The sequence below is a fragment of the Sphaeroforma arctica genome, assembly GCF_001186125.1.
Source record: "Sphaeroforma arctica JP610 unplaced genomic scaffold supercont1.1044, whole genome shotgun sequence".
Taxonomy (NCBI): domain Eukaryota; class Ichthyosporea; order Ichthyophonida; genus Sphaeroforma; species Sphaeroforma arctica.
Window position 1 is genome coordinate 13,666 of NW_014039514.1, and position 11,367 is coordinate 25,032.

At 39.8% G+C, this 11,367-nt stretch overlaps 2 protein-coding genes across 2 annotated transcripts; one reads left to right on the forward strand and one right to left on the reverse strand.

Annotated features, from left to right (window-relative positions):
• Positions 1-7,324: 7,324 nt before the first annotated feature.
• On the forward strand, positions 7,325-9,169 carry SARC_09784 (hypothetical protein). Its single transcript, XM_014296190.1, has 2 exons — positions 7,325-7,614; positions 7,770-9,169. Exons 1-2 carry the CDS (start codon positions 7,344-7,346, stop codon positions 8,984-8,986), a joined length of 1,488 nt encoding a protein of 495 aa, XP_014151665.1. The 5' UTR covers positions 7,325-7,343; the 3' UTR covers positions 8,987-9,169.
• A 207-nt stretch (positions 9,170-9,376) lies between these two features.
• SARC_09785 (hypothetical protein) lies at positions 9,377-11,033 on the reverse strand (the record flags this gene model as incomplete). Its single annotated transcript, XM_014296191.1, has 5 exons — positions 9,377-9,479; positions 9,688-9,792; positions 10,000-10,189; positions 10,535-10,619; positions 10,917-11,033. Coding segments are annotated over 5 exons (575 nt in total), but the record flags the coding sequence as incomplete, so codon positions are not given.
• Between the last annotated feature and the right edge of the window lie 334 nt (positions 11,034-11,367).

The following is an 11,367-nucleotide window of genomic DNA, read 5'->3' on the forward strand; positions in this document are numbered from 1 at the left end:
AAAATAATTATTTATATATATTCATATATATATATATATATATATATATACATACCTACATACAGACATACATACATACATACATACATACATATATACCTATATACAAACTTAAATACATACATACATACATACATACATGCATACAGACATACATACATACATAAATACATACATACATACATATATACGTGTATATATATATACAACGATATTTAGACCTATTCTTGATCTGTTTATCTGACAGTTGTTAAGTACGCGCGTGAGATAGTGTATCTGATTGACACGTTCATATATACATTCTCTTGAGATCGAATGGAAGTATAGCTTGAATGCGCAGATATATATAGCTAACAGTGGCTCGTATCACTCAAAAACTTCCATGTCGTCTGGCTTTGGGCAGATTCCTATATTTAATTTGAGTACATAGCGCTACTAAAGTGGTTGAAATGTAGAATTTCTGTGATTAAGCAAGCATATAAAACAGATAATACCATAAATGTCAACACTATCGTGTACTCTGACAGCGCATCAGTGCAAACTTACACTTTCTGGCGCCACGAGGTGACTTTGTTTGGGAAGCAAGCGATTTCGAAGCGCTTGCCACCCTTCTTGAGGCGGACAAGAGCCACATTTGTCAGCCGTTGCTGGTTCTGGGGTGTGTTGATTGGCATTGTGCGTGGGTGACGTGTGTCTGTGTGTATAAACTGATGAAAGATCTGCGCAATGTGCCTATTGGATGTGACTGTGCCTGTGTGTGTGTTCGGCTCAAGTAAATATAATACAAGTTTGAAGTCTGTTTCCGACAAAACAGTCGACTACAGTGTACAGACACCCCTGGCGGCCTGGCCCTGGGGCTGGCACTTGACTCTCGGCACTAAGGGGCCCAGGGCTACATAGCACATATTTATTTTAATTTATATGATGACTCATGTGTGTCTTTTGATATGTCTTGACTTTGAGTCACATCTTTCACATATTTTTTTTGGGATTTGAAGAGTGATATTTATATTATTTTTTTAAAACAAAACAAACTTATAAAACCCCTTATGTGTTCTTTTTAGGGTATTCTGTCCAATCATATCGTTTTTTAAAACCCAACTCTCAGACACGACCAAAATCACAAAAATGAAAGAAGAAGAAAACATCCTTCTGGGGCGATCGCAGATTTGAGATTTTCCCGTCGTCCAGTGGCCCAGGCCCCTGAGGGTATAAATCAGTCATGTCTCAGGCGAAGAAAATGTTGGTTTATCTACTTTGATTAGATTTGAGACCAATCTGGAACCATTGAATCAACGCCTCTACCAGTAGGGTAAAATACTAAATCGACGACATATGTGGTAAATACTCTAGGGAATATAGTGTATCTTGCTGTTGACCTACTTCGGTCTGCGAGTGTCTAGAATCCTGGCTGTTTAGCTAACGAGTGGTGCCTTTCGAATGAAATATAATGCACAGAAATTCAAGAGCACGAACTTTTGTGCGTCTTCTTGGAGTAAAAGGACGAGTATATAAAGCGAATACACGCTTATAAACTTAGTACGATAGTTTGGAAACAAACTACAATCTTTTTATACACCGACAAACAGTATCAAGGTCATAATGCTATATATATTTTGCGTACTTCGATCTTTTATTGAAAATCTATATATACAGCAATCTTGTCCCACCTTGGCGTGGACAGTAAAATAATTGCACCTTTTAGTAGATGCATGTATACTTACCATTAATATCGGGATAGGTGTCATACGACTCTGCCTTTTTCGGTGAGACAGACGCTCCCTAGAAATGAATTCACTAATGTTAAGGATACTAAATATTCATAAGAAAGTCGCCTATCATGCTGCAATCGGTCAATATCATCTTTGAATGCCGATCATATGCCAATCTCTACCGCGATGGTCTGTCGACAACATTCACTTTTTCTGCTTCTCGTCATGAATAAACTGTGCAGAATGCATTGCTCGAACAGATATCTACAAGATGGTTCGGGAGACGCAAGTAGTATATATAGATTAATGAAAGGTATGATAGTAAAATGGCGATTGGATTTATCACATACTGTACCGAAATTCTGATATGTCGAAGTTTCGACATTCTCAAATATCAGCAAGGATTTCTAATATGACAAGTATTTTTGAAATAGCGTGCTATTGCATATTTGTAGACAATGAGTCATTATCACAATATTTCACTGAAAATAAGTGTGACGCTTTCGCCAGAGCTTGAAAACTGTCACTGCGTTGGCGAGTGAGGAATTTATCTTGTGAGTTTCAATCGCTGGAACTTTATATTCGATGACCTAACAGATATTGCTAATGTGAGTTTGGTTGTAACGTATTCTCGTCGGGCACAGTACATGTTCTGTTCACTTGTCAAGGATCTGCAACAGACAGCTAGTGATCTTGTATGCTGTCAATGGCCGAATACAGCCACATTAGCTACTAAGTTAGCATCTATCACAAAAGCAGTAAATTGTTACGGGTTTGTTGCGAATTTCATACTTACCAAAAGATCTTTCATTAACATAGAAACGCTTTTGCATCGGAAGTAGTGCATCAACCGATAAAGCATGAATAGCTTATGTGGTATTGCTTAAATGTGGAGACACATACTGCGAATAAGACATCTACATAAAACTCGATGTAATTTTTGTATTTGCGCTGCAAACGAGTTTATAACACAAGAGTATTTCATCATTCACGGACACGCGTAAGTTATATGCGAAGACATTTTATTCTGAATCCATACTCGGTCACCCAGTTTCCTGGAAGTGTGGCCGAATACAATACAAATGAGAAATACACGATTGATAAAATCATGGTCGTATATGGTCCGTGACATAACTATACATATAGATGCCAGACGCTCAGTGGGGTACATTTATTGTATGCATCCGTGTGTGCTTGGAGATGTACAGTAGATATCCAATTGTATTGATGTTTTGCAGAAATATCAGTAAATAGAAGAGGGTCTATTTACACAAGTGCGTGATGAATGATATTGATCTATAAACGATAATCTCGGAAACAACGAAATCGAACCCATGGGTGCTGGCCCCAAATTTACAATCCATTGCTGCAATTTGTTTGTGAAATCGGTGACTCTTATGTCTGGAGGGGGTGGGTTCTCAGTCGATGAAGCAACATTTTTGTCAAATGCGTCGTCCAAAGACCCCCTACTTTATGTGTGCATGGAATACCAGTGATCCAATTCAAACATTAGATTGCGGAGATTGTTTGATTAGGACAAGAATGTCACCCGGACGCATTTTTGAATTTTTGGTCTGTTCGCCGATAAATTCTAACAAAATCCTAAATTGGCCGCTTGTCTATGTGACCCTTTCAGTCCGAAATATGAGTTTCTGAAGGGCAGAAATCGAGCTGCTGCATCATTTAAAAGATCGATTGATGAATGTCAAAATCATCAAATCGTATAGAAATCTCCCTTTTTGTGCAATAATATACACACCTGAACCTGTACTTGGTCACAGTATACATACCACGAAGTACGGCAAGTATCCGTCTTGAGACACGGCATGTCGAATCAACGGGAGTGTTCTAAACACTAGATGGTGGGTGTGACTCTAGGCATGCTCAGCGTGACGCTCATAACCGATTCACGTCGATAACGCAGCGTCCCGAATATACACCCGATGATGATGATGCATCAAGCGATGGTTCTGACAGACAATTTTGGCCCACCATGTCACAAATATAGCTACAACATACAGAACACCAATCACTTGATTTGGCCGTTTTTTTTCGACGGCTATGGCTTCTTTAGTTCATTGCCGATCTCACTGTACAAATTTTGGGCCAAAATTTCAATTACATGTTTCGTATGTATATAGGCCAATTCGAATTTTTTCTGAAGGGCGATGTATCAGTATAGGTCAGACTGCATCTGTGCACTGTAACTATTACAATACCCGCATACTGATCGATATTCTCTCTTTTGTTTGTTTCTATTTTTTTTATAAAAAGTAGAGAGATCTCAGATCTCAGATCTGATACATAATATAAATACATAAATAGAGCCCGGAGGGCGAAGGCCTCCCTGTCCCCTGAGGCTCCCTCTGGGCAATATCCCTCTTTGATATCTTTTTATAACAATAAATATAAACGATTTTTGAATAGCCGATCACTGCAGTGCGCAGTGCGATCAGCCATATTTAAATATTTTGTTCTTTCTTCTTTCTCTCTCTCTCTACTCTAGCCACGTAGTTTTTTACTTTTTTTCAGTAGACGAGTTAGCACTTTAAAATCAACGTGTATATAAAAAGGGTTTTGTATTTGCCTATTTGGATAGGTTCTGACGCGAGTTACGAGTTGCTAGAGTATGTAAATACATATTTAGTAAATACATATATACGAGTTTTAATTTGAAACTGAATGCGTATGTCAGAAGCTTTTTTTATCTATAAATTATACAACAATTTTGATTTTGATTTTATTGTAAAAATAAAATAAATACCTCCGAGGATATCATACATATTTGTGTACAAAATAAATGCACGAGGCTTCAGGCCTCAGGCCTCAGGCCTGAGGGCTCAGAGTCTCAGACTCATCAGAGGTTCAGCCCTCACGTTATTTATAACTACGTATAACGATGTAATTTAAATACTATATAGATTATAGTCATTCGTCATTCGAAGGATTCGAAGTGTTGAAGTCCAGACTCCTGACTCCTGACTCCTGACTCCTGACTCCGGCTTTGGCCCTTGAAAGCCGAGAGCCCGAGACTCGACTTTCGAGTTCTTGTGAGTTGCGAGTCGCGACCATAGTATTTCAATATTTGACTGACCGATCTGCATTCTGCATTCTGCATACAACACTAAATATAAAATTGTAGTGAGTAAAATAGATGGGTACAGTGCTGGTCAGAAAGAAAAGAAGAAACACAAATGGTTTTTTTCTATGTAAATATATGTAGTACATAGTAAGGCGGTTCGGATGTGCTACTTTGGTTTAGAGACATTTGGTGGTCCAAAATCGAGGTGGGGGGGGGACAAAACAAACGACTAAACTTTGACCTGTACCAACATTAGGGCCAATCAGAACGCATAGAATGGTACGTCATTAGGACCTTTTCTTTGCTTGGAACCTGCTCGGCCTTTTCGCGCCGAAAATTCTTCTCTGCCAATAGCTACGCAAGGGGCACAGTCATCACTTTACAGATATATATACGTATGCTAAATATTTAGGTCAATATTGAACTAAATGTCTAAAAAATGCACCCAAATTTATAAGTCCTTAAATTGCCGAAAGTTCAAAATACAGGGGGCGGGGGTCTCTAAACCAAAGTAGCACATCCGAACCGCCTAAGTAGACTGTATTTACAGTGTACACTGTACTTTTCACCGAAAGCGTAGCTGTAGAGTCCCTATATCATTTATTGAACTTAAAAGCTGTCTGGAACGCTTTTCCCTTATTTGTAGGCCCCCAAGAGGTCCCCGAGAGACCTTAAATGGAAATTTGTTTCAAAAAATAGAGCATACTTTTGTGGGTCCGATATTGACGGCTGAAAAGAAAATTTGTTTTATAAAAAAAAGGCAGGGGGGCTTTCCGGCCCCCCCCCCCGCCCATGGGTGAGTGTGTTTATGTGTGAGCGTGTGTGACTGAACAACAGTATTTACGTATTTGAGTGTGTGTTGAGTGAAAGTGAGGGAGAAAGGGTCCATCAAGAAATCTCAGTATCTCACCCTCAGCTCACCCTGTGCGGATATATTCATAAGTTATTAGCTACCTACTTATGAGTGGCGCATTTGGTCCCTGCGGCGCCCCAGCCGTGTTTTTATTTAACAATATTTACTAGTAGTATGTAGTAGAGTTTAAACTAAGCTAAATATAGATGTTCTGTCACATCTACTGGACTACTAGTGCACAAAGTGAAAGGACTGATCTCCTGATCTAGAGTCGTCTACTATAATGGCCTGGCTACTGGCTAGTCCCAGGCTCACAGTCCGCACATGGTATGGATTGTCCTAATATATAACATCAGTCTTAGTCCTCAGAGTAGGCCAGGTCAGGACCAGTCCTCTTTATCAGGTCTAGGTGTTTTATACTACTGCTCACAATTTACAACCTTTTTATGTCGATTTTAGAACAAAAATAGAACTTCAGAAGGCTATGCATGAATAATATGACATTTGACATAGCCTTCTAAATTGAAACAGACAATTTTGAATTTGCGAAAGGCAGGTCAAACCGTCAAAGTGAAAGCTCCAAATTCTCATTCTGAAAGTCGAAACGTGTTGTGAGCAGCTAGTGAGTAAAAAGCGTTTGAATCTCCTTCTCTATCTGTTTATAAATAAAAAGTCAGTCAGTCTCACTCTCCACTCTCTGACATCACGTCTAGTCCACGTCTCCACGACAGATGACACCACTGTCCAGTGTCCAGTTGTCCACTGTCCAGTAACACTGGATTGTCCACGGCACTCCACGCCAGACCTCAGACCGTCTTCCGTTAAAACTTTTATAAATCGAATAAATATACCTTTACGTTCAACTTTTATAAATCGAATAAATATACCTTTACGTTCAACTTTTATTTCATATACGGTCCTTTGTATGCTCATAGGTGTAACTTGCGGGTCTAAACATTTAAGTGTTTACCGTTTTTACCATAGTAACCAGTCCTATAAAAAGAACTTAGGTGGGCCTTTCTGATCACATTAGAACCGTTGTATCGTTTTAAAATTGAATAATTATGCGTTCACGCACAACTTCTATCCCGTACTCCCTTTTCGTTACGAGCTTAGCTCCACGTTCACAGCTCTCTCCTCTCTCTTACTCTAAATATCACTAAGAGTATTCATATTGATAAAAAATATTGTAAAGGAACATCTTTTTTTTTTAAACAAAATACTTCACAATATTACCATAGATCTATATATAAAATAAAATAAAATTTTGTTTTGTTTTGTTTTTGTATTGTTGTTATTACATTTTGTTTTTAACAAAAACCATAGCCTTACACAAAAAGAAACAAATATTTATAAATAAAAATGAAATAAATATTTACAACACAGTGTCACAGGGTCTGTAGTCACAGAGTCACAGACTCTCAGAGAATTCGTTTAATAAAACTAAATAAAATTAAAAATTAAAAATTAAAAATCAGATGGGCGAAAAATATAGCGCCTGCATTTCACTTTATTTTCGCATAGCCTCCTAAATTGAACATCTTCACATCATGTGTGTATACAAAAATTGAATACACACGAATCTCCAAACTAAACGCAAACAACTTCCTCGTAAATATGTATATAAATAGGTAAATAGCAGTATATATATATTCATATAATTACACTTTGGAATTTCGATTCTATAATAACAAATATGAGATTCTTCATTGTTAATTGTGTCCTGGCCACATACGTGCTCGAGGCAGAAGGCCTTTCCATTAGGGCTTTACATTCTGTAGACAGACCCAACACGCTATATATGGATGGAGAAGACATGTTATTTCTAAGAGCGAATCAGGATGAGATTGCTGATGCAGTCACCGACATCATCGAGAGAGCTGAAACATATATGGAGATGGATCTTCTAACTGTGCTTGATAAGGGTAAAGCACCTCCATTTGACGGAGCGGAAATTAATGACTATTGTAAGTATATATTGATCTGTTCGATTCTGCATTTTTTTACAAGACTGTGCGTCGCTGTGGCAGTTTCTTGCGATAGTCGATGAGTTCCACTAAATGTACCCCATGTTCAATTGAAAACTTCGAAACTAACAAATAGCCGATGTCTCTTTCAACAGTCAGTTTCTCGCCGTATTATTGGTTAGCGAACGAGGCCCCTTGCCTAGACGAGGATTTGTGTGTCAACGAGTCCAACACTGCAGATGACATGGCACGCCATGAACTGCTCACGGATAGTGACTTTAAGGATACACTCACAAATAAGCAATACGAGCGTTTATACAAAGACTTTGCTCCAGCAGCTGAAAAAAAATGTTACGAAGCAGACGTATATGTTAAGTGCGATGGGGACGTAAATCCGCACGCGGATTTGAAACATGACAAAGATGCAAGAAATAGGATGTTAAGTGCAATTTATTCTGGTTCCATGGCCTTCTGGTACAGTGGTGAGGAGAAGTATGCCGAAATGGCATCCAAGTGGTTGCAAGCTTGGTTTGTAAACAAAGATACCCGTATGAACCCTCATATGAATTTCGCTCAAGGTATCCCAGGCACAGATATTTCGGGACAGAAATATGGCTTGATTGAGATGCAGCGATTTCCACTCGATGTGTTCGAGTGCGCGGAAGTCTTGAAGGCAGGCCACAGTAAGCACTGGAGTGATTCGGACCATGACAAACTCCAGCAGTGGCAGGGCGACTTCTTGAAGTGGATGAAGAATAGTGAGATGGCTAACGAGGCCGGTGATACGTACAACAATCACGCTACGTGGGAGGCGTTCCTGAGATTTTATCTGAGTGCTAGAACTCTGCAGCCCGACGATGTTTGGGAAGCGATGGGGGATATAACAACTAATGTTATGGATACGCAGTTCAGCTATGATGCCATACTGCCGTACGAGACTTTCAGACCGCTCAGTCGCCACTACTACTCATATGGTTTGCTGCCGTTGGTTCGCGCTGCAAGTATCTTGAAACAATTCTACAATAGATTCGGTGAGGGTTACACAAATCCCGACTACTTTGGAAACTACCTGTTCACGTACACGAATTTGGGTACTCACGTATCATTGTTGGAAGGCATGTCCAAGATCCACTCATATGCCACAGAGGCTGAGGTATATCCATTCCCAGATACTGAGACTGACTGGTTGAAATTAGAATCCGGTTCGATATTCGACTACGAGGAAATTGTTGTTATAGGTACGAAATATGCCCCCTCCACACCTACCGATACATATTTGGAGGATCTGAAAATGATCAGCGGCTATGACAAGTCTCAATCTCGGAAATCTGCTCTGCGCCTTATGTTTTCAGACAATGAATCCACAAAATAAATGCTCACCTGGGTTCGCGTACTGATAGAAATACCGGCGAATGTTATAAAGTAGAGAATGTCTCCTTATATAGGAGCAAAGTAGAGAATATGCCCTTATATAGACTGAGCATCATCGAGAGTAACATGCTTTTGGATAGAAAAAAACGGCAACACTCAATAAATGAAACAAATATATATCCGGCACAATTCGAGAATCGTTTACCGGCAAAAAAATTCCTGCTATGTACATGATCACATCTCGTTTTGAAATTAATTGATTATTGAATCAATATTCGAACACGCCAATAGAGGGGCAAGGCATATTTACATCAACTTACTTGACGAGTCCAGACATTGCCACATCGCAAAGTGCACGAATAAGACCACACATCTACCGGCGTACGATGAACCCAAAGTATGTACCCAACTTTATTTCAATCATCGCACAGCACAATAGACCGTAATTTCACATTGAGATCCGAGCTCTGCTTTTTCTTGATCTGCTTGCGCTCCTGTGGGTAACCATCAAATAAAAAAATAGGTATGCTTAAATACTACGCCACATGTATCAGTCAGCCAGAACCGCTTGCAGAACCATCAACAGTACCCACTGCATATAAACTTGCTACTATTTCAGTTTGAAAAACGTTCGACACATATAGTATAACAAATTAGGAATGTACATATTGGGCATCGATTCGGTATAGAAATGCAACATGCCTCGGCAGCCTCCTCCGGGTCGGATTCCGATGAAAGGCCTATATCGGCAAGGGCCACTGCACCTGCATCACACCACATTAGCAGCGCAACCACAGCCTCAAACATCTGTGACAATGATGGCATGAGGAAACCATGAAAGACTGAGATTTAACGTTGCGAAGTGCGTGGGATCAATTTAGAATTACCGAAAATCCACATAGTTAATGGGCAAGAACTTTGTTACGGGTACGTACTCAAGTTATACTATACGGGCGCCAATGAATACTAAAATAGGTTCATATGGCTAAAAAAAATTGTTATGAACATGTATACCTCTAAACTGATGCCCTCATTGGCACTTTCAAATTCCAGTCCAAACGCATTATCCCGGTTTTTTTTATTGCCCATCTCATAAAACATGGTCATCGTATCTGTGTTGTCGAGTAGATCACCGAGTTTCTCTTCCCTCTTATCGTACGGGATGCGTTCGAAGGTGGCCGTAGCGTTTGGGACCCATTCATACCTGTGGTAGTTATTGAATGCGAATTAACACCTCAACGAAAGGCAGTCAATGCATCTAAAGTAGCACTTTTGGAGATTGTTGGCTCGATGCACATATTTGCAGGTATGGTTACGCATGTGAAGCAACCTATATAAATTACGCTAGTACAGGTGTACCAGGCGCAGTGAATTCACCTCACCTGTCATGTCGCATCAAAATGACCACAGGAGACGAGTGATTGAGGGTATATAAGATGCAGAGTGCAAAGCTAGAGTTTAATTTTCCTGGGAACAACTCGAGTGACCAGATGAAGTTACTGAGAGTAGACGAATGCAAACACTAACCGAAGGCTCAGAAAACACATACGTATCCTTCTCTATTTGACCGTAGAAACTATCTACATCATCGTAGTTGAGTTCCGTTCCCGTTTCAGGTTCAAAGCCTACAGACACTGCATATTCAGAGAGGATAGTGATGCGCTAATAAGGTAGGCTGTTGGCCCATGTACATGTAAATCAATTATTATAACCTAATCATATTTCAGCCTAATCAAAAAAAAATGTAGAAGACAATCAGATACTATAAATTGGTGCATTAGTCGTGAAATCATAATGCTAACCAGAGTACCCTACTAGAAATTGGAAGGAACTGGATGCCACTTACGAAAAAAATGGGTCTGATCTAGACTCTGAATGCACTGAATGCGCCTATGAAAATATGCGCACTCTAGCAAACAAAATGAACATACCAGTCTCGCCCGATACACGTAGCACGGCTATACACCGCCCTTGCAGCGACCAAGCAACCTTGCCACCCTCCGCCGACGAAACGGCTCGCTCATACAAATTACCCGCACACAAGACCTGCAAAGTAAGGAGAAACTGACACCTGGTTAATTAAACTCATACAAGTTGCCAGCACGCATGTACCTTAAGGTAAGAATTGATTGACGCCAGGTTAACATATCTCGTGCATTTTATGGGCACATATGGTGATTGCATGTTGCGGATGAATACATTATGTATGTGTACCACTTTTTAAATGTCCACATACAGATTACCGGCAAGTTCTCTACAAGTGTGCTATATTTGTGGGGTTGAGACATACCACAACCAGGGTCTAAGTTGTAGACGCGCAAAAGGACGACCACGCCCTCACGACACATAAAGAAACGTCGGCGATACCACCATGCTGAATTT